The following is a 22,529-nucleotide window of genomic DNA, read 5'->3' as shown; positions in this document are numbered from 1 at the left end:
CTCTTGGGCCTCCGCCAGTCGGGTTTTTGTCCTGCCACGGGACGGAAGCAGCACTGCTCGATTTACAAAATCAATTGGATGACATCAAAGATGTGTTGCCTACACTATACAATATTTTCACTAAGCCACACTCAACTTCTCCTTCCTTTAACTGGCAACTATTCTACTGACTCTAAATCACTATTCTCTATCGTCCAAACAATTCAAGCCTGGATGCCTGCAAACATGTTATGCCTTAACGACGACAAGACAGAAATTCTTCTGGTTAGCTCACACTCTATAATTAGCATACTACACCCAGCCTACAATGCCTTTGTCATCAATGGCATTACCATCCCTCTGTCTCAGGAGGTTCAGACCCACTGCATTTACTTTGACTCCACCTTGTTGTTAACGAGGCAGGTCGATGCTATTTCATCATCTGCGGCTTACACCACTAAGCATATCAATGGCTATAGGTCCTTTCTGTCAACAAACTACTGCCTCACGATTGCGCGTGCCCTAATAGGCTCAAGACCTGATTATTGCAACAGGCTATTTGTCGGAACATCAGCTAGAAATATTGGCAGACTGAAGGTTATTCAAAACAATGCCCTCATGGCGGCCCTGAACATTTCCAAACAAGAGCATATCACCTTGCCCAGAAGAAAGGCACACTGGCTCTCAACCCGCAAGCACATCACCATTACTCACAAATGAATTTCAAATACTGCTCCAAAGTACCTCGCACAAAAGATCATGAGGGCACAGTCAACCAGACCCACCCACATCAATTCACATCGTCTGATCCTGCCAAGATTCAGATTAAAGGTAGTGTGAGGGCTGAGCTTCCCAGTGATTGCCACCAAAAATTGGAAGGTCCAACCACAGCAACTAATATCGGAACACTCTTATTGGGTCTTCCAAAAGAAACTTAAGACTCTCCTATTCTCACAGGAGGCCAACCTAGATTGTTCCTCACCCTAATAAAAAGGGTGAAATGGTGTGTTTTCTGTGTATGTCATTGATGCTTTATGTTCACACCCTGCTGTGTAACCAGAACATTGATGCCTCTGGGTTTTGTGCGCTATACAAATGAAATAAATGCCCAGCGGTTTTCACACTACGGCTGTTCAAATATTGCACTTTTTCTCTATGTGGAAATTAATGCAAGTAGGCTCAAAACAAAAGAAACGTTTTGTTCTCTTAATAACTTTTTCATTTTTTAAGGTATTGTCCCAAACATTTCCAATTGGGGGTGGGGCGGCCTTGGCACACTTTCTGTTTGCAGAATTCCATCCATATCCATCCAGCACGTCAAAAGCTATTAGCAATAGAATGTAAATGGCAGATTTTCATTTCTGAAAATACTCTCAGCCTCTCTGCTGCAGTGCATCATGGGAGATATGACTTACTGTTTGGGTAGAGGGGAACCCCGATCTATGCCAATTTTATTTAAAAAACACTGGAGGGATTTGCACCAAAACAAGAAAGGATGTCCTTCGAGCGCTTGGTGCCCAACTTATTCCTTATTTGGCGCAAATCCATCCAGCGGTTTGGGGTGTGCGCGTGAGCAAAAATGTGACATTTTCACCATGGGAAAATGAATGGAAATGTGGAAAATACAGCCTTTTTTTACCCTTTATTTCTTTTAAGCCATAAAACACAGATTTGCGTGAAACATTCATGTTCTGGACGGCCCAGGTCCTAATATAGGAATGTCCAACACTATGCAGAGCCAACCTATGGCTCAAAATGTATTAACCATCGAATCTTCGCTTTTCCTATGGATGGTAGGTTTTACCTTAACTATAAGGTGGCAATTGCCGCCCTATAATAATGACAAGTTATAGCTTTATATTTCATTATACATTGGGGTTTTTATCAAATCAACTGTGTCCGCATTATTTTTGTGCTCTCAGACAAGATTACTCATTTGTGAATATGGATAATAATAAGTTAATATCCTCAAAATATATGGTTGCAAATTCCAAAAAGTTAATTTGCGACATCATGTGTGAGGTCACGAGCTGTGCATGTTTATGGTGAGTTGTGGTTGTGTTGTTAACCACAACTAGGAACAGTAGTAATGTCTAGGTTTTGCATCCTAAGATCATAGCTGCAAGATTCCTTCAGATGATGATTTGTTTTCTGGGAATTTTACAGTATTTGCGAGAGCTAACCTATCATCATGGTAAATTGCATTCCCCATAGAAACAGCACATTTTCAGATGCAAAATTGCACATACAAATATAGAACCAACTCTATTTTTTTTAATGTTTTATGAAGTGCAGTCAAGGGTGAGGATATATCCCAACATTAGTCTTACCTACTAATTTCTCATTAGGCAAAATTTGATCTGATCTATAGCCTGAACCACTTTTTGGATTCATGCCAAACGTTTGTGATGAACAAGCGCCTTGTCCCAAAATTATTTGGCCACATCTGCCTAGTGGTTTGTGTTTAAATCTGGCAAAAAAAACAGAACTACCCTCTGCCCGACAGTGCCATTTTCAGGGTTCTGTTTAGGCAATTGTTGCGTACCTGCAAACTAGGTCTGACCAGTGGCCTGATTCCAGAGACTAGAAGTAGGCCTCAGATGCACAAGTACCACTGGGGCGCCCGGGGGATAGCTGAAGAACATGTTCTGGTCAACGTGTCCTGCCATAGCTACTGGGGTTGCCCAATGGCCAATTTGGCACATGCCCGGATGGGTTACAATATCAATTAGCACCGAGTTCTCTCCTCAAACCCCCACCTGCCCCACCTACCTGATTTCCATTCCAATCTGCTTTGCCACCTTCCATTTACTATGTTTCCTGATGATGGTTGTCATCTTTGTTTTGTGGTATTTTTTATGGAAATTGAGCATGTGTGATAGGCACGGCTAATATTGCACTAAATAAAAGTGACTAACACCCAGGGACGAAAACCAAAGTGTGCTAATAACTACATCCGCTTTGTTTGAGGGCAGACAGAAACAATAACAACCCAAGAACTCGCCAGGGCCTTCACCATGCTCGTGCCTAGCTTAGGCTCAGGCAGGCAGGTTTTCACTGACCCTGTCGGCCCCTTAACGTGGGGGTAATAGCTTAAGTCTGACCTTTATATTAAAATCAACAGCGTCTACCGTAGTATTGTTGTGCATTAATGGTATCAAGGAATATGTCGAATAATGAACCACAAGGTCACATCGTTATGCATCGAAAAGGTGTGACATTGCATACTCTCTTGTTAAACATATACATTTTTACATGTTCAGGTCGGGAGGAAAGCTCAGGGGCAACGCGCTTGTCTTGAAAGCAGGGCAACGCGCTTGTCTTGGAAGCAAGGCAATGAAGAGCAACACAGGTTCAAATCCCGGTCCGGCACTTAGGGACTGGTCTCCGGTATAAAGCGTGTTGTAAAAGATTCATTAATTAATTGAGTAGTCAAGAGAAGGGAAAGGCCTCAGGTCCTGATATGACACTGGTCGATTTCTTTGCCAGTGAACCATCAATTTGGGTACCATATTTGACTAGACACTTTAATGCAGTTGTGCAGTTTGGAAGAGCTCTGCCGTCTTGGACTGGGGTGATCATTATACCCATCTATAAAAAGGGGTACAAAAATTCCCCGGTCAATTATAGGCCAATTTCCTTCCAAGATGCTGGGGGCAAGATTTTTGCAAAGGTGGTATTGGCGCATTTGGAATCATGGGTTGGGGAGGTGGGTGCTCTAGGTCACCTTCAGGCTGGGCTTCGAAGGGGTATCACCACTGCGGACCAGTCCCTCAGGCTACGACTACTCTGTGACAAGTATGTTGTCTTAAGAAAAATGCCGGCCTATGCAATCTTTACAGATCTTAAGACAGCATTCGACACAGTCCCTAGGGCAAGATTGTGGACAATGCTATCGAATCTGGGTATTCCTCCTGTTTTATTTAAAGCCGTTATGCTGTTGTATCAGGGAAATGCAGCCAGAGTTCGTAGTGATATAGGTGGGGTACTATCAAGGAAAGTGGTATACAAGGCTGTGTCCTGGCCCCCCTTTTATTTTCCATATTCATAAATAGGGTAATATGTGACCTTTATCATCTGCAACTGATGCCCCTATATAGGCACAAGCTAGGATCCGGTATTGATGTTCACAGACGGCGCTGTCCTCCTGCCTTTGACTCCGAGGGGGCGTTGTCATCAGCTTGATATCTTCTCAAGCTTTTGTAGCATAAATGGCTTAATAATAAATACCCAAGAGACCAAATTCATGGTTTTTTAAGAACCCAGAGGGAAACAGCGCTATAGGATCAATCTGATGCCCAGAGGAGCCCAAATTGAGCAAGTAAAGACATATGACTACCTGGGCATAAGAGTGCATGAAAATTGTGCCTGGGATGAGCAAACCAAAAAGGCGATCTGATTCTATCAAGGTACAGTGGTTCAATAGCAAAATCTGCAAAGACACATAGGGGTTGGGCCGTGTGTGCGGCCTTGGAGGCCTACAAGGCCCAGGCTAGGCAAGCTGCTGGTTATGGTGCTGAACTTTGGGTTTGGTGCAATATCACACACCTGTTATTGAAAACGGTTTTCTAAAAGCATTTCTGGGTTTGTCGTCTAGTGCCCCTACCTTTCAAATACTCCTTGAGCTGGATCTTCAGTCTATTGCACAAGTTTGCCGGGTAAAACCGCTTTTATATTGGCTTAGGCTGTGGAATAGTGAAACACTTGTCAGATATCGGTGGGGGGGTGGGAAGCATTAGAGGATGTAATGGCACAGGAGGGCTGGTTGGCCCTTCCTCAGCTAGTACATCTAAAGAGGGAATTTTAGATTCAGGATCTTATGAATTTCTGGGCCCATCGTGTGATCACAAACGTAAACCCAAAGGCCTCGGTACGTTCAGCCCTCGGGTCAAAAAGTTCAGTAGAAATAGAAAGGAGGTTGGGCGTGTCCTCCCACTTCAGCACCTTCTGGGCCTTAAAGTACGACCAGGGATATGAAGAGCATTTAGATTGCATGCATCCTTAAGCGATGCGTCCCTTGTAGCTTAAGCTACGTCTTGGCATATTACCTTTGGCAGCGGTGAAGTTGAAATGGAACACCAATCTTAATCCCCATTGCCCGTTTTGCTTAGAAGCTAGGGAAAACATGGTCAATTTCCTCTGTTTTTGTCCCATGCACGGAAGAAGTCTTATTCTACAGAAGCTGGTCTCGGCCATTGCTGAGGCCAGCAATCTCTGCTTGGCAGGCAAAGACCCCCTTGCTACGTCCACCACAGGGTGCTTTTTTTAAGGGCTTGGCGAAGGAGGACGAAAGCGAGTAACCTTGTCTCCTAACTATAATCACTCCCTGCGCCTGTTTTAATGAGCCCTATGCACAAATTCATCCAATAATACTTCAATAAATGTGGGGTTCCTTATAAAATAATGTTAAACTGAAGCGCTTTTGTGCACTCTTGCTGGCCTTGACCAACTGTTTATACTTGACTCTTGAATATGCACTTTACCAAATGTATCAGTTATGATGTTTGGGTTGGCTACTAACTGTTGTGATTGCATTGATGTGTTCATGTATATGTATTGATGTTTCTATGTATATATTGTCTTTTATGATAAATGATATCGAAATAAAGCTGAAATGAAATTCATTACTATAAATACAGTTGATTTCACACGTCTCTTGATTTTAACCTACAGTTGTGCATAATGTGGCAGTCATTGGAAAACCTCGGAATGTATTTCTTATCTACAGCATGCAGACCCCCATGAGGAATAGGCATAATTGAGTCCTAGACTGACAGAGAATTCTATGCGATTAACCTATATTTGAAGGCACATGTATGCCATCCCTTTACACTCCTTGGAGGTCTGAAGACGTGTCGCTGTGTGCTTTTATTGCAGCTGGGTGTTCATCTATGAGAAGGGCTACCAGTCTCAGGACGGCCTCATCAGTTCGGTCAACGTGAAGCTGAAAGGCATCGCGCTCATCCATGTCCCAGACCTGGGTCCACAGCTCTTGGACTCCGCAGACTATGTCTTCCCGCCGCAGGTAAGAAGTACAGAGAGCAAGTCACCTTGTATCCCAGCAGGAATCGCATTCAGTTTAAATCAACGCATCTAGCATGTACCCGACCTATTGGCTGTCTTATTTATTTGTTAATCATTAACGTGATTAATACCAGTGTTGTGGTTTCTAAGTGCGGGATCGGGCTTTGAACGTTTTTAGCATAATTGGCATAAAAACATTTCATCGAATTTTTTTTTGGGACCTTTTTTCCAATCCAAATTAATGAAATATATATATGGAGGTGGCTAAGGGTATCGATTATGTTGTGGGGAATTGGGGAGCTTGCGGGGGTCTCCCCCCGTATCTTAGACTGAAAAAAAGGTCAAATAAATTCGATCAAATGTGATTAGGTAAAATGTTTAAGGTCAAACAGACCCAAATCCTTTCAACCTGTGTGGTGCTGCGTTGTTTTGCTTCCAAGACAAAAGCGTTGCCCCTGTGCTATCCTTTCTCACCTTTCAGTTCATGCTCCGATTTTAAAATAAAGGGCTGCAGACTTAGTACCAGGGCGCACCCTGTTTAGGTCTTCCCATTGCTTGAATAAAAGGGAACAAAGGCGCAGGGAGGTAACATAATATGCTCAGGATCACACAATGGATCAGGTGATGACGCTAGGAATAGAATAAGGTATTTTGTCACCACAGACTACACCATAACAACTAGATCACCTTTGTGTCTGGCTTTCCTGCATGTGCTTTGCCAGAAATGTCCCTTTTCCCGAATGGAGAGTGCACATTCCCAGCACATGTTAGGATTGCTGAAGCGGGGACAGGGGCATCGAGCTACCAGTAAGTTAGGGTGCAGGCGGAGCAGTGAGGATGACGAGCAGAGCTACACTGTGCCTGGTACAGGGGAAGGGAGGAGGAGGAGGTGGCAGAGACAGAGATTTGCATGCTAGGGGTCGGGCAGCTGAAGAGGAGGAAGGAGGGAAATGGCGTATTCTACTTTGACATTTCAGATAGAATGTGTTTTTCATGTCTTTATAAACCGCCATAACTTTAGTGAGGTTTATACTGCCCTGATGATTCATAATGAGGGTGAAACATGTATGCAGTTGTCTGAATCCTTGAGAGCTGCCTGGCTTGGGCTGAAAGGGCAATGTATGAAAAGCCCTGGTCCTATAATACAAAGAATGTTTTCTGGGGCACAAGCATTCCATTTGTGCTCATTTGCTTACTCACAAAGTATTGCTCATGTGGCCCTGACTAGGCTAAACAGTTTGTTCTAGTTATGTTTTTATTCATAAGGAAAAAGACATGCTAATCTATGATACTTAAGAGATCATTGTATATGAATATGAAATGCAAATTGCATGTAGTGGACCACCAACGTATATACTTACGTTCTGTTGGCGGAGAGCGGGAAGAGAAAACTTGAAGAGTAAATGCAGGCGAAGTAGCCTTTACTCTACAGTTTTACCCTCCGCCTTGTAAAAAAGTAAAGGCTGACTGTAAATGACACTTTGTAGACTGCAGTTACTAATGGATTCCTATGGAATCCGCCTGGTCTTTTGCAGGTGCTGAATGGCGGTGGACTCCATAGGTATCCATTCATTGTCTGTCTGCATGAAAATCTCATGCTGGCATAAAACAAAGTGCACACACAATGAGTAAAGCAGGATGGTGATGTGCACGTATGCTGAATGTACACGAAAATGGACTGGAGCATGAAATTGAGAGGTAAAAGCTTCAAGCCTTGCTTTTACACCCCATTTTATGCACCGCGCATTACAGAATAACCCCCTTAGATTCTGCCTGGTAGGGACAAGGCTCTGCTAATGTTCTCTGCATCAGTTATGTCCGTCTCTTTCTCTCTCTCTGTCTATCTTTCTCTGTATCTCTCTTTATCTCTATCACTCTCCCCTCACCCTCTCTCTTCTTCTCGCTTTCTTTCTCGCTGGCTCTCGATCTGTCTTTCTGTTTCTCTTTCTCTCTCTCTTGCTCGCTCCCTGGGGGTAATTTCCTGATAAGTGTTAGTTGCAGGCAGAGGATCACTAGCATTGCCCCCCCCCTGCAATGTTAAACATGCACGAGGTAGTGAGTAAAAGGAAAGGGTAAATCAGGCGACATTGCCTTTACTCTTCCCTTTTATGAGCTGTCTTGTAAAAAAGTTAACTCTGCCGGCAAATTACGCATTATGGACTGCTACGGAACCTGCCTGCTCTTTAGCTGGTGCTAAATTGAGGTGGATTCCATAGGACTTCGTGTTCCGCCTACTTGAAAATTCAATGCAGCACGGCGGACCTCCATTCACACACACCTGGTCAGTATCCGGAAATGCGCTGAGCGTGAAATGGGGGTGTACAAGTATCGCCTTGCCTGTACGGCTCGATGTCCTCTCCAGCCGTTTGAAAATGGTCCTTTTTCTCTCTCTCTCGTCCTTTCACTCTGTAACCACCCCGTCTCCCTCTCTCTCTTTTCCTCTGTCCCTTTCTCTCTCTACCCACTGTTGGGGGGTCTGCCCTGGGCACCGGGCAGGCCCCATACACATGTCGAGATCACCAGACGGGCTTCTTCAGTGCAGCGCTCACGCAGGACCCAGGCCGGGGTCGCACCAGTAGCCATGGTCACATGGCCTTGGGATCACCCTTGGACGGCGTTGCCCAGCAGGGGCACCGTCCTCGAGATGGGCCCGTCCTCGGGCCTACAGCATGCGGTGCGGCGCCAGCATGGCGCAGAACATGAAAAACACCGGAGCCTTTTGCTGGTCAGACTGACGAGCCGGAAACAGCTCGTACTTTTTATTAACTTGGTCACATGGGGAGCCATGTGACCAAGACACACACACACACTGGGAGATACCATGTCCCCCTACAGGGGGTGGCATGCAACACCCACCCCTTCTCTCTCTCTCTCTCTATCTCTATCTTTATCTCTTTCCCTCTGTCCCTTTCTCTCTCTACCCACACCTTCCCTCTCTCTCGCTCGCTCAGGCTGTCTCTCTTTCTCTCTTTGCCTTTCACTCTCGACCCACCCCTTCACTCTCCCTTGCTCTTTCCCTCTCTCCCTTTCTCTCTCTACCCACCCCTTTTCCCTCTCTTTCCCTTTCACTCTCTACCCACTCCTTCTCTCTCTCTCTCTCTCTCTCTGTCTTTCCCTTACTCCATTTCTCTCTCAGCCCACCCCTTCTCTATCTCTATCTCTCAGGCCCTGTCTCTCTCTCTCTCTCTCTCTCTCTCTCTCTCTCTCCTTCTCTTTTTGCCTTTCACTCTCTACCCATCCCTTCTCTCTCACTCTTCCTTTCACTCTCTACCCACCCCTTCTCTCTCTCTCTCTCTCTTGCTCTCTCATATGCTCTGACTCTCTCGCCACCCTCCCCCTTTCCCTCTCTGCTTCTAGTCCTCTCCCTCTCCAGGTCCTAAAATGCTGACTTCCCTTATTCCGAGTCTGACATACTGGTCCTGTCAGCGGGATAGCTGCATCGATATTAGTGAGGTTGCGCAGTTGGTGTTGGTAAAAAATCTCGGTTGGTGCAGCCGAAAATCTCACTCAATTGAGGTCAATGAGATGGCACAGTTGCACCGCCGAGGAAGCATATAAATAGCTCAGGAAATGCCAGCAATGCAGCTCAGTTGGTTAATGCATCAGCAGGAAAAGATGTGCATACCTAAATTGTACAAGCAAAAATAAAACTTTGATATGTCCCCTTAGTTGCTAAAATGGTACCAGTTTCTGCGGGGTAATAGTATTTATATATATAACCTATTGCCTAAAAATGTGGCTAGGGCAGGGGGGCTTAGAGGGGGGTGGGGCAAATTGACAGGACGGTGATACCCCCCAAAAAACAGGAGTAACAGGGCTCCCCTCCGTGAAAAAATAAATGCCATGGGTCACAGGCGTGCCCCAAGGCGAGAACAGTCTACGTGTGGACAGTGGCCACGCCTAACATTGAATGGTTCAGGTGTGTGAGTGTAGAAGAGATCAAGCATTGGCAATGCTAACAGTTTGGGCTTGGGTGTAGGTCTGGAAAAGACATTTGCCAGGCACTGCCCGAGCGGTATTAACTGGCCACCCATGGTACCTGCAAAATGGTGTGAGCACCTGGGCACATAACAGCAGTAGAAAGAATGAACACATATGCACACCTAAGATTCTAAGGAATAAACCTGTTTGTTGGTTTTTAGGGTTGGTAGTGAGGTGCTGAGGAGTGTAACACAACCCTGACACTAGGTTGTGGGTTTGAAAAAACTGGAAAAGGGAGGGTATCCACAAGTTGTGGACCCCTCACGTCCCCTGCACACTCAAGGTTACTGTCCGTGGACAGTCAATACATTTGGCTCTTTAGATGCAATTATTTACACTGATGTAAGTCCATAAATGTATGGAAAAGTACTTATGGTTCATTCAATAGTAAATGTTACAATTAGTATGTTAAACAAGATTAATAATTAAATATCTAAATAAATTGGTGTCACTCTAGGTTCTCAGAGACATATATATATACATCTATTTGTTTATTTCACAAATATTGTTAAGATTATCTCCTTAACAAGCATACAGTTCACAACTAACATCGTTGCTCAGTGTACAATTGTACAGAACATATAGCAGTCTCTGTAATTTCTCACACGTGATAATAATTAAAAACTCAACACGTTTCGGGAAAAATCCCTTCTTCTGGAGTAAGAGTTAAATAATGTGAAAGTCTACTTCTATCCATAGTTTTTCTTCAATTTCTAAACTTCGAGTACGATGTTTCTGGATATCTATAAGAGAAATGATAATTCCCAGATGGAATCTTGCTCATATAGTTAACAACAGGTATTTCTTCCTAATTGCATTTATTAAGCTAGCAAAGTACTTCCTGCCTCACATTGGTGCCCGAGGTTATTTCTGTGGGTCTAAGAGGCTGATAAGGAAATCAATCGAATCTTCTGTGGCCCAAATAGGTAAGTATGTACCCTAAAAATCAAAGGTAAATCCATTAAGTACAGGAACAAAAAGTATTTCTGGAAAATTTAACAAGATAAGAGTGTTTTACAGTTGAATTACAGGAACATGTACCTTAATTATAGGGCTGAAGGGAGCATAGGATGCCGTGGCTAGAATCTCAGTGATGCCTCAAATTAAGTGAAAATGTCCATGCCCTGCCGTAATGGGAGTGGCTGAAGCTTCAAAGGAAGTAGGGGGGATGCATGTCCTCCCTGGGTAGGTTCCAGTATTGGTAGGATCTCCTATAGAGGAGACAAAAAGAAGGGGGGATAGTAGAAGGACTCTGGATATCATCTATGGTGCCTTATTTGAGTGCTTAGTGGGTAGGTCCCAGTAATAATAACTGGAACATCTGTTATCCCATCTGCCTAAAGGGTCTTACCTTCAAAGTTCTCAAAAGTTGTAAAACGAGCAATCCAGCTCCTGTGTCCAAAAAGGATGGGCTGCCTCTTCGCCATATGTCTAGGTACGTGTGTCACTCGTTATAAGAAAGGCAGGAAATGGCTGCCGGCGTCAAGTGCGTCACCCGCGTCACGACGTCATGCGCGCGATGACGTCACATGTAAACATGTGACATCATCACGCAGCGCGACGTGCACATGGAGCACATAGGGGGATGAATTTTGCTGTACTAGATTTTATGTGTCCATGTTGATCACCAAAGAGCTACAAATAATGTAATATATTTATCAATATGAAGAATCATCTTGGTATGCCGAGGGGCATATTGAGGGTATGTGGTGTCTAAGGGGCAATGTTAGCAGGAGAACTGGGGAGGTACAACGATTAACTGGAAAGCAGGGGAATATCAAGAATATTACTATAAGGAATAAAGTGAAGGTGTTGTAAGACACACTGGAAGACTAGGGTGCTGAGTCCCAAAGGCATCATTTAAGGGTAATCTTCAAGATGGAAACAAGAGGATATCTTGGCTCAATTAATTATTTAGAAGGGGATAGGGATCCCTTGTAGTAAGTTGGGTCACTAAAAGCATAGAGCCCAACCTGTATTTAAAGAGAAGGGGCCAACCTGGGGGCACCTCTGTTCACAATCTGTTGGCAACATGATTACAGGATGTTTGTACAGTCATCATCCTTAATCCCATACACTTTTTTCACTCCATTCTATTTTTTGGCAACTACTTATGCCAATTAAGTCTACATGTAGGTCATGTGATACAAGCAAATTGAAGGTATATGTCATCCTCATCAGTTTATGTTCAGTAATACAAGGTCATTAATATGATGACCTCTAGGCTCTGTGAACCAGCCTAATGTGTTCCTAGTGTTTCACTGATTATGCCTGTGTGTTATGTTCATGGGGCCAGTTTATAGAAAGGCACCTAAGTGAAACTCTTCATTCATTCCGTATGGGTTCATACTGTCTAGTTTGTTGATCCAGTATAGTTCACGTTGATCCAGATTTTTGACATGGTTCCCTCCTCTTGATGCCTTTGTGACCACTTCTAATATCTGGTAGCGTAATTGTGCTACTGTGTGTCTTTTTTCAGAGAAGTGTCGTGCCACTGGTGACCGTTCATTCTTTGTCCTGATGTTACTTTTGTGCTCATTACACCTTTCTTTCATTTTCCTTTTTGTCTGACCCACATAGTAAATCCCGCATGGGCAACTTAGTGCGTAGATGACTGACTTTGTATCACAGGTAGCATCATTTTTTAATTTGATCTTGGCCCCTGTTCTAGGATGTCTTATATAATCTCCTTTGGTAATGTTGTTACAATTTCCGTAGTGAAGACAAGCAAAGGTTCCAGCTTTTTTGGTCTGCAGCAGTGCCTGGCAAATGCCCAAAACGTATACACAAGCCAAAACTGTTGGCTTTGCCAATGCTTGTTTTTAATAGGAGTTCTGGGAAAAACAAACATTGTGCTTACAAATCGAGTAGGAGAAGGCAGCCCTGGTTAAGACATTTTTTTATATCTCCACTTGCGCGTTTACAGCTCCAATTAAGTCATTAACTCTCAGAAAACTGCTTTGAAAAAACATTGGCAGGGAAGTCAAGCACATAGTTTGATGGTAAGGCTTGTTAAAACTAGCTGAAAGAGATCCCAGCAGGATGTGTTTTGGGCAGTGAGGGGCAGGAAGTGGGTGGAAATGGCCATAGGGATTAGCATGGCATTGGGCGTAAATGGGTGGGTAAACAACAAAACAATACCTACAAGCTTGTGTCCCTCCTCAAATGCCATTTCTCTCTACATGTATTCTACGGCAGTAGTTTCGGCTTAGAAGGTGACTCTTTCAAACCACCTAAAAGCCAAAACTAAAAATGAAGAGAGCAGAGAAGAAAAGAGTAGCGAGGGCCTGGTGAACGGCAAAGGAGGGGGAGGAGAGGTGCAGTAAGGTGCAGTCTGTGATTGGGCCAGCACAAGTGAGGAACGCAGGCAGGGGCACATGAACAGTCATGTTCCGTGAAAAGAACGTCCACGGAAAAATGATTATGTTCCTACCCGGGGACCCAGTAATTACTTTGCCGTAATGTTTCTGGGCACTCTGCTTCTGTCCATAAAAAAGAAAGAAGGGACTGTTGGGTGAAACTCCCAGGTATGTTCGAGGGTTACTAGCAGTTCGCGAACTCAGAACTCATGGAAGGCCCAACTCCTTTCCTTCCCAAAATCAATGTAGCCCCAGACAGATAGCAAGTTCAACTGTGGTTTATTACAGCCAAAACCAACAGCGACCAGATAAGGGATCGAAGCAATCCAAGACAGCCCAACTTCTCCTGGCTCGCAGGCCAGTTTTGTTACTTCCTGATGTCAGAATGACACTGCAACCTGGGCCCTTCTCCAGAAAAACGATAGTCATCCAGGATTGGCCATTGAGTGGTAGTCCACATATAGTGGATTTATATGTGTTAGTTCATTGGCTCTTGCATGTCAGGTGGCTGCCCTGGTACATCCCAGATTATCTAAGTCTACACAATGTTGCAGTGTGAGTGTCTTACCATTGGTTCTCGCCCATTACTACCAACCCCTAAAGTACTAAACTGTGATTGACTACAGCTTACGTCCCCCAGGCATGGGATCTGAAATGGTTCTCAGCTCAAGGTGTACCTTTTCAAGGTAATAAGTATAACTATGTGTCTGTAATGTAACATGTGTGCACCACCATTGTCTATGAGAGTGCCGCTCATATTATGCAACTCTTTTTTTCTTGCTGTAACGACTTTGTTGCAAGCTTCTGTCTGGCGGCGTGAGACTGTGTCTCTTCCCATTGTCGGTTTCGATTGATCATCCATGTTTGGCGAGTCACGGGTTTAGAGACCGTGTCTGAGCCCCTTCTGAGCTCTGAATTGTCCTTACATTTGGATAATAATTCATCTTAACTGCAGCAGGTGTTACCGTCATTCAGGGAAATGAATGTCACTCATTTATCTGGCCTTGGCAGCCAACTTTGTTTTGTACATTCAAGTATCTGTGCAGCCTGAATTCAGCTACATTCAGGCCTTCGCCGAAGGTCTGTGGTCTACTGTAATTTTCCAAACCATGTCATGGTGCCTGTATATTGGCCATCCCATACTCTCCATATGTTAGTCACACTGGACTGTCCGGTCCCATAGGTGCTCGTGCAGCTCCAAAGGTTAGTTGCATATAAGCATCTGCAAGCAGTCATTCAGGATCTCTTGCTTCTTGTGGTTTCTTGCGGTATTGGTACATTTAGACTAATGACAAAATAATAAAGAAATGACAATATGCATGTGTGGCTGTCCTCTAACTATAGAACTGCACATCCGTGTTCTTTGTGTAATCGAGTGTGTGTGTGTGTGGTTCATTGTGCGGGTGGCACGTGTGCTTCAAGTATAATGCTGCAATCATGGTGTCTCTACCAACGTCATTGGCTTTGGCTTCTTGGCGCTTCATTCAATGATGTCAATCGAAGTCTCCTTAGTGGCCGTCTGATGGTCTTCATCCACTCTGGGCATGGTCGGTACTGGTCCTGGCCTGTAAGGGTGGCAGAGTGGGTACCTTTCGGCACACTTGTCCATGGTTGGAGCACTGGGAATTGGTACGAAGTAGTATGGACGGTCAGGATACCTTTGCTTCTTCTTCTGCATCATATAATTCATTGGTGTGGGAGGAGAGTGTGATTTTTCCCATCCCTCTTCAGAACCGTGGTCATGAGGTATCCCTCTATAAAAGGATACTGTGTCCCCCATTAAAGGAAAACTTCTGAGATCCTTTGGGTGTCCCCAGGAAAGAACAGCCCTCTTCCAGCTGCATAAAATGCTATTTGTTTAGCTACCTAAAACACATGTTACTGCTATTTGTCAGACAGCTTGACAAATTACATTATTACCCACCACTCAGCACCCCAACAGCAAAAGAAACATTGCACTTTGCTATTCGATAGGTACGTTATTATGTTTGTTTCATTGAATAGGCAACTTGCCACATAAAGCCCCGTTGGAGGCTTTAGGTGGCAAGCAGTCTGTTGAATGAAACAGAAGAAATTCAGCGCCTACGAAATGCCACAGAACTGTACTATTTGGTAGATGCTGGATTGCTTTAGTTTTCTTCAGTAAACTGCTTGCCACATAAAACTCGTAACAGGGCTTTCAAGCAGCAAAGTCCAGCACTTACCAAATAGTTTGATTCCCGGCAGTGCAGTAGGAAATAGAATAGCAAAAACTGCCGTTGGGCTGGTCGAAGTCCTGGCAGGGCCTGGGTTTAATTTTGGGAGACTGCCAGGGCTCCGCCCCGATGAGTCCTTGCTAGCCCCGTCTCACTTAAAGCCGTGCATGCGGGTACACAAGGTGCGTCAAGACTACATTGCATATTCAGCATTGCAATGGACATATTGAACATCGGGACGAGTGAAAAAGAACTGCATTGTGATTTCCCTCTCGTCGGACAGATCTCACGTACACAGGTTGATGTTCCTGTGAAAAGTAGCAGATTGAGAATGATGGCAACTAAAGATGGACAACACGGTAGAAGCACGGGCCTCACAACCCATGCTAAGAGAGAGGCAGCCAACTGGCACTTGTGCTACTAGTTGGTTGTCTGTCTGAAAAGCTAGAAGCGGCCTCAATCTGGCCCATAGGGTAATTGAGCAACATCTGAAGGGCCAGCGCGATATAACTCCGTTTTCAGACCACTGTGGGCCACTTTAATGACAGCATTGTGTAGCTGTTAGTTTTAACCAATGTTGCTGGCCCAATGTGTATTAAAATACCCAATTTCAAGCAAATGTTAACAGAAAATTCTCCGATAATACTTCAACAATATTTTGCAAAACGTCATGTTTGGCAGCGGCTACTTCTTGTCCTAGTTCATCCCTGGCTAGGAGCAGCACTAAAGAATAGCGTTTCTGCGCATGCGCACAGCAGCCAGACCACACTAAAGGCAGGGGAAAGAATGTGCAGCGAGCGCAGGCTCCGGCGAAGGCCTGCCTGCCCGCCAGCATACCTCCATATAGGCCGGCTCTAAAGAACACGTGTCAAACAGCTCAATGTAAACATCCCTGTAGACATTATCCACAGCCCCACCGCCATCCCTGAAATATGTAGGCACAGCAGTTGCACGGGAGCGCGCAATCTGTGACCGCAGAGAAAGGAATTTCCCAGCACTGCGTGTCTTTAAACGCTGCAGGATGGGTCCTGATTCACTGCACGCTACGCACGTGCTACCTGTTTACACTAGAATTGCCGAACATTCTCAGAAGGTGACCAACCGTCCACAAAGTTGAAATGGGAGAGGGGGATTGGGGGGGGGGAGGGGCGGGGGGTGACAATATATACACCATCTTCAAATACCTGTGCCTCGTTAATAATTGTATGCAACATGACACGTCGCATTGTATGTGGCTTTGACTCACCGTACGGCTCGTTCTATGCAACTTGGCTTAATTTAAGAACTAAGGAAACATGCACTAAAAAGCAGGGAAACGCGCAAAGACGTTCACAACGGTAGTTGAACATAAAGGTTTAGTTTCACTAAACACCACATTAACACATCACAGATAAGCGAACACACCTCTCCGCACTCAAACTCCTCAGAAAACCACACATTTGGATTGTGCATGTCAGGTACTGTTTAGATACAGATTATTACCTATAATCCTAAATTACATTTGGCTCTCTTTTAGGTTTGGCGAGTGGCAGCTGCTCTCATGAATTTAAACTTAAGGGGGTCCTTCCCCGATAAGTAATGATACTCTTGCTGTGCAAGTATGAAATGTTTTATTTTAATTATGAATATGAATAGGATGTCTCTCTCTCTCTTCTCTTAGGCTTGACCTGAATCCATACACAAATTAATTATCTATTAATCGTATTAAGGATTTTATTAAGATTTGGAATTTTATTGTATTCTTGCACTTTAGATATCTGATGTAAATATGTGTAAAGTTTTTTTACATTTGTTTAAAACTGTATCACATTAATAAATAAAAAAAAAAAAGATACAGATTATTGTGTTTAAAGGGTGCACACCTTTTAAACTATTTCAGAAATGTTTTAGTAAAATCTCTCGTGCAATTTTTTTGTCTGTTGGTGAGGCAGGCACCCCCTCCCCATGCTGCACTTGCACGGTCACGTGGGTGCTATCGCCGAGTCAGCCCTGTGCTGGCCACTCAGCTTTTTCCGGGGGGGGTGGGGGTGCTCATGGTGGCAGTGGGACTCTTTTTTCTGAAGGCGACTTGGGTGGGAACCCTAATGCTTATTTTAAGGACATTCTGCTGCTTATTGACGAGGAAATCCCGCATGTGATGAGGACCAATTTCTTGTACATACTGCTTTTTAATGATCAATTTATTCATATTCAGGAAATAAAATTCATATTTTAAGGGGAGTACAAGTGTCCTGTGTGTCTATCACGCAAAGTAGTTACTATACTAGAAGTTACAAAGTTACATGTACCAACACATGTGACATGTTATACTTCCAGTACCAGTTCAATGTAATCACTATATTCCATACCCAAGGGACTAGATTATGTGTCATACGTTATTAATGCAAACCAAAGGAGAAAAATCAAATGAATCGCCTACAAGTGTTTCATCCCAACCAGGTCTTCGTCAGGGCTCATGGATAAGTTAAATGTTCCTTACAAATTGAATAGGAGATGTCCTGGGATTCGTTTACTGAGGTCCTACCGTGTATCTCTTCTCGTGTATAACAGATTGGCTTCCAGGTTAATGCATATTAGGAGATGATCGCGTCACAATACTCATCTATTTCGCAAGGTATATTCTGTTCATTGAGAAACTAGGCCTGCTACGTTCTTCAAGATATCGGTGTATACAGAGTAGCTTCCGAGTACTATCATATTTTATAGAGTGAAGGATATACTCACGGCAGTGTTCGCCTCTCCGCTAGTGTCCCGCCCATCTCCTTATATGGTGTCTGTTCATCTGCTTGATTTGTAATAAATATATGTGTCTTGCATCTGTCCCTTGCACTGAATTCCTGAGCTGCTAGGCGGAGCACTTGAGGTACATGAAGGCAACACGCCCTGACTCGAGAAAGAGCTTCATTCCTGTCAAGGCATGTGTGGAAACACTCTATCATCATGGAGACAATACACGGTACGAGGAAAGATGTGAAGGAAGAAAGGAGTCGTGCATGCTCGTTATAGGGTGAACAGCTGCAATAATTCACTTGTTTGGTACAAGTGACCCAAAAAATCACTGTTATTCCCGACTCATTTCGGGCTGATACAAGGCATCTTTTGCATACATGCCACGAGACCCAGGTCCATTTAGGCGGTGCTGATCCAGTCCTTGTTTTCATTTTTTTCTTTTTTTTTTTTTGTATTCTGCAGCTTGGAGTGCTGGATTTCATTATTATAAATCCAGGACGACATGTCCCAAAAGAAAAAACAGGACTGGACAATTATATCCGGAATGGAATGGGACATGTTGGTATGTATGGCTTCATGCCTCAATCCAAGATGGATAAAGCAGCAGGCTAGTGGTCCAGGCTCCCCACAAACTGAATCGCCACACCCCCTGCCACGTGCAAAACAAACCTCCTAATAATTGTGCCTGCTGTTTAAGGGAACGTTTAGTGCAGTGCACTGAAGTGCACGTTCCAACTGCTTCCTAGACTTTAAAACTAGGCCAGTACGGAAAGGTTCTTTTTCATATAACACTATAGGAACAGTAAAACGTAATAAAAAACAGTAGACCCGCCCACTTCAACCACGGAAGCAGGCCCTTTTTATGCAAAAACAGATAACATGTAGGGGACATGGAACAGCCATGTACAACATGGATTCTCACATCTTTTGGGACATAACCCAGAAACGCAAAGGAACATGCCTTGCGTTCATAAATAAGTTTCCTTTAAAAAAAAGTGCAGAGGGCATAGCATAAAAATGACTGTTTGGGATGGACCTCATGCATTGCTCCTTCGTTCGCTATCACCGTATCCTGTATTCAACAGCGCCTGTAGCTTCACAAAACAACACAACGCAGCGTGTCATCAGAGGAGTATTTGGAGAGTGCATGTTCACCAGACCAGCATTATCTGAACAAAACAGACACATAACAGAGGCGTATTGTATTTAAAGCTGTTTGCACTATACAAAACCCAGCAGAAGGAGAAGGATTACAGGAATGCCGACAGGTGTTGGGAACTAACACATAAAGGACCTACTCAGACTGGAGTGTCATGATGGAGGAGTTAATCAATTCCAGTGAAAGGGTCCACGCGATGGAAGCCTAACATCTTCACTCAAAAGTCCGATTTGCTGTCCAAATCCACACAGTACCCAGGCACAGCACCTGGAAACCGCTCTTCTGTACACACAGACTCACAGGCTGTTTTAACGTATTCACTTATTTGATTTTGAAGGACATGATACAAAATGCTACAGGTCACAAATACACCAATCAGGTGCTGAGGGTTACTAATGATTCAGGTGGGCTAATTATACTGCCCCCACGCCTCTTGGGGGTCAGGCATGAGCATCATGGTGGCCTGGCAGTCAGTCACCTTGTACCCGGTCCCACTGCACTTGCTCGCTGAGGCATGGCTCATGCTGTGTGGTAGGCCTTGCTCCTGCTCCTCTCCTCTCCTTGGACTCCGGTCAGTGTCCCGGTGTGATCGGGTGGGGATCCTGCTCAGGGGGGCAAACAGCCAGTTTCCAGCGTGCATAGTATTATTGGTAAACTTTTACTGAGCCTGATATTCTTGGAGGTCCCGCCACCTGACACTAATGTTGCCCCATGGTGCCCCTTTCCAGTCCTCGGAAGCTGCACATTTCCTGCCAGGCTACACTACAGGACTCTCCACAGCGGGTGACTGCAGGAAGCATGGGGAGGCAACTGAGGGCAGAGGGGGGATCTTTGGGAGACCCCCATATAACAGATCCAGGGATCCCATATCACATGGCTTCCCTTGGCCCCAGGGTTCCCCAGCCCCCTTCTCGGTCTCTCCAGAAGGGATTCCATCACATCTATCCTGAGACTGTCAACTGCATTTCCCAGGAGTTAGAATCGTTCAAGCTTTGGTAAAGCTTGATTCAAGCTCTTCAGGAAGAGGCGACTCCATCGTCAAATGTACAATTTCTTACACTGGAAGGAGTGGAAAGTAAACAGGATGGACATGGTGCTTTGTCAGCAGGCACTGATTGCTTGTCTTGTGGAATGCCTGTTTGGCATAAGTGTTATTATCACCGTGTAGTAGTAATTAGTTAGTCTCTCTGGTGTTAACTAGCTCAGGCTCTGAGCGTGAAGACAAAGATTAGATGGTCGGTGTTGGTTGCTTTGATGACCATTGAAACACAACTTAGTTATTATAGGAAACAGTCATATTTGAAGAACTATGATGTTCACCTTCCAGGCCCAGATACTATGAGAATACCATTGCAATTACAGAGGTAGTTGGTAACCATGGGCAGCTAGGGGGGCTGCTTGCAGGAATCGTGCACTGTCAGAGATAGACGAGTCTTCACGACAGTGTGTTGCTGGAGTGTGAAAGGTTTGCAAAAGAGATGGCTTTTGAGATGAGATTTCAAAACGGCGAGTGCCGGGTTGAAAGGATGCAGGTGGATCTCGGAACTCCTGAAGTGGGCATAGGAAGAGAAAGAGAAGGGCTGGAAAAGGGTGAAGGTGCTCAGGGCGTGCATGCTTGTGCATCGACTAAATAGGGAAAGGATGTGCGTCAGCTTGTCAGGATTAAGAGGCCTCCAGCAGGTGTCGTGCACTCCGCCGAACTATACATCTGGGTCTGGGGCCAGATTGGTAGGACTGAAGGCAGTTGTTGGCTTTGATGTGTTGATGGAGTTGCATGGCTACTGCTTTCTCAAGGATCTTACCTAGGAAGGGAAGATGGGTGATTGTGCGATAGTTGCTGAGGTTGTCAGGGTTAAGTGTTGGTTTTTTGAAAAGTGGGAGGATTTGTCCAGTCCTGAGGGTCGAGGGGAAGGTGCCTTGAGTTAGGGAGCTGTTGATGATTGTTACGTAAGGGAGGAGTGCTTAAGTAGGAAGAGTCTTGAGTTTGGAGGCAGGGAAGATCCTCTGCAGACAATGTGGCCTTGAGGGATGCTGGGGTGAGGTCTGCCTTAGTGAATTTCTTGAAAGTTGTCCATGTAGTTGTTGTTTTGGAAGATTGGATGTGAAGTGTGTTGTCAGTTTTAGCGTTCAACTCTGTGTGTTGATGGGTCATGCTGAACTTATCAATTAAAAAAAGAGTTGATGGCAGTGGAATACTTGATGGAGTGTGGTATGGGGGGCTAGCAGAGGGTTGATGCAGTGATTGCTGACTTTGAAGAGGGCTCTACTTTCATTGCTGGACTTGGCTATGGTGATTTGGTAGTAGTTGGTATTGGCAGTGGTGATCAGGCATTTGCATGTAGTATGGGGTTCCTCGAGCAAGGTGAAATTGGTTGTGCGGCAGGATTTTCACCAGGTCTTGTTTTCTGATGGGTTGTTTGTTAAAGCTGAGTTCTTGAACATACCAGGGTCTGGAATATTTAGGCTTGAGGGTGCATTGTATCTCTGGGGCATGGAGGTTGATGTTGGTTGTGAGGGTGGTGTTAAGTTCCTGGAGAACCGAGTCACAGTCCTGGTTCATCAGAGGTAGGCCAGCCCACGTGAAGTGGAGTTTGACATGGTCTTTTGTGAGCGACCTCCACTCAGAAGTTCTTTAATGATCTAAAGGCTTGTTTGGTGGGTTTCTGATGGGTTTGCTTGACTGATGTGGTGTGACTAATGTCAAAGGGGATTGCCAGATGGTCTGACCAGTCGAGCGAGATTAGAGAACATTGATGGAGGGTGGTCAGGGTGGTGATGATGAAGTTGAGGATATTATCTTTCCTTTGAGTTGGGTCTTGTGTGTGCTGTGTGATGTTCGTAGTGGCGGGTAGACAGTGGAAATCCTACTTAGTAGACTTGGTTGCTGGATTGCCAGGTATGCTGAACTCACAGAGGAAGATGTTGTAAACATACCTGAGAGACATGGTGGCGAATGAGTCTGTGAAATCTTCAATGGAGGAGATGTTGGGCTTGGGTGGTCTGTAGATGAGGTAAAAAGTGACTGCGTCCATTGGGGAGCGCAGGAAGTGGAAGCAAAGGTTTTCAAAAGAGCCAATGGTGGTGACATCCAGTTAGGTGCAT

At 44.7% G+C, this 22,529-nt stretch overlaps 1 protein-coding gene across 2 annotated transcripts in view; it reads left to right on the top strand.

Moving 5' to 3' along the window:
- Positions 1-22,529, top strand: part of P2RX1 (purinergic receptor P2X 1) — a 443,061-nt gene that overhangs the window by 120,396 nt on the left and 300,136 nt on the right. For both annotated transcript variants that reach the window (XM_069614712.1, XM_069614713.1), the window contains exon 2: positions 5,857-6,004. In XM_069614712.1, the coding sequence (XP_069470813.1) occupies positions 5,857-6,004 (148 nt within the window). The remainder of the gene's footprint in view (positions 1-5,856; positions 6,005-22,529) is intronic.

Source organism: Ambystoma mexicanum, chromosome 9 (assembly GCF_040938575.1).
Source record: "Ambystoma mexicanum isolate Mex_15411 chromosome 9, UKY_AmexF1_1, whole genome shotgun sequence".
Lineage (NCBI taxonomy): Eukaryota > Metazoa > Chordata > Amphibia > Caudata > Ambystomatidae > Ambystoma > Ambystoma mexicanum.
Note: the sequence above shows the minus strand (reverse complement) of the source record. Positions and strands in the feature narration are given on the sequence as shown.